Consider the following 996-nt stretch of genomic DNA (forward strand, 5'->3'; position numbering starts at 1 on the left):
TTTAGAAGACATGGGTATTAGAAGCAACTTGCATACTGAAGTTAGGGAAAAGAAGACTTACTTGCCTCCAGTTGCGTATTGGCTTTCTAAGGAAGAAAAAAAGAAATTTTACAGAAGGTTATCCAACTTCAGAGGCCCTGATGGTTACTGTGCCAATATCTCCAACTGTGTCTCACTGGATCCTCCCTCTATTGGCGGCATGAAGTCACATGACCATCATGTTCTAATGCAGAATCTGTTACCGGTTGCGTTGAGAGGTCTACTTCCACGAGGTCCTCGTCTTGCAGTGACTCGGATATGCAATTACTTCAACAGACTGTGTCAACGCATCATTGATCCAGAGAAGATTATTAAACTAGAGGAAGAAATTGTGGAGACAATGTGTCAGCTAGAGAGATACTTTCCTCCATCTCTGTTTGATATCATATTTCATCTTCCACTCCATCTAGCAAGAGAAGCACGCTTGGGTGGCCCTGTACACTTCAGGTGGATGTATCCCTTTGAGAGGTAATCTTCCACTGCATCTAGCAACACAAATCACTGCTACTATATGTATATGGTACTGACGATATCTTATATTTTCATTCGTAGGTATATGAAGACACTAAAAGCTTTTGTCAAGAATTTTGCAAGACCAGAAGCTTGTATGGCCGAGGGTTATTTGGCTGGTGAATGCCTTGCATTTTGTATGGAGTTCCTGCAGAAATCCATTCTAGTTGAAGAAGCAATGACAGGAAACGAAGATGTTGAGACGACTCAGAATGTTCTTGAAGGCCGAACGCTGCATAAAGCAAAAGAAGTGAGTCTTACTGACAAAGAGAGAGATGTTGCTCACCGGTATATCCTCATGAATACTGTAGTGATCGACCCTTATGTTCAGTAAGTTAAAACTCCAAAGATTGGTACATGTGTTTTTATCTTCTCTCACACTAACTTAATCAATATAGGGTGCATTTAGAAGAACTTCAAAATACGGATGTAAGATGTGCAAAAAAT

The 996-nt window shown here is 40.6% G+C and overlaps 1 protein-coding gene across 1 annotated transcript; it reads left to right on the forward strand.

Moving 5' to 3' along the window:
• The first annotated feature begins 10 nt into the window (after positions 1-10).
• Positions 11-883, forward strand: LOC106308376. The gene is made up of 2 exons (XM_013745533.1): positions 11-507; positions 592-883. The coding sequence occupies exons 1-2, from the start codon at positions 11-13 to the stop codon at positions 881-883; spliced, it is 789 nt and encodes a 262-aa protein (XP_013600987.1).
• The last annotated feature ends 113 nt before the right edge of the window (positions 884-996 follow it).

This window comes from Brassica oleracea, chromosome C8, assembly GCF_000695525.1.
Source record: "Brassica oleracea var. oleracea cultivar TO1000 chromosome C8, BOL, whole genome shotgun sequence".
Classification (NCBI taxonomy): domain Eukaryota; kingdom Viridiplantae; phylum Streptophyta; class Magnoliopsida; order Brassicales; family Brassicaceae; genus Brassica; species Brassica oleracea.

Excerpts from the sequence above, each read along its gene's own strand:
- LOC106308376 (XM_013745533.1), top strand. The coding sequence starts at position 11 with ATGGGTATTAGAAGCAACTTGCATACTGAAGTTAGGGAAAAGAAGACT. Across the intron at positions 508-591 it reads TGGATGTATCCCTTTGAGAG|GTATATGAAGACACTAAAAG; the intron begins GTAATCTTCCAC and ends TTTCATTCGTAG.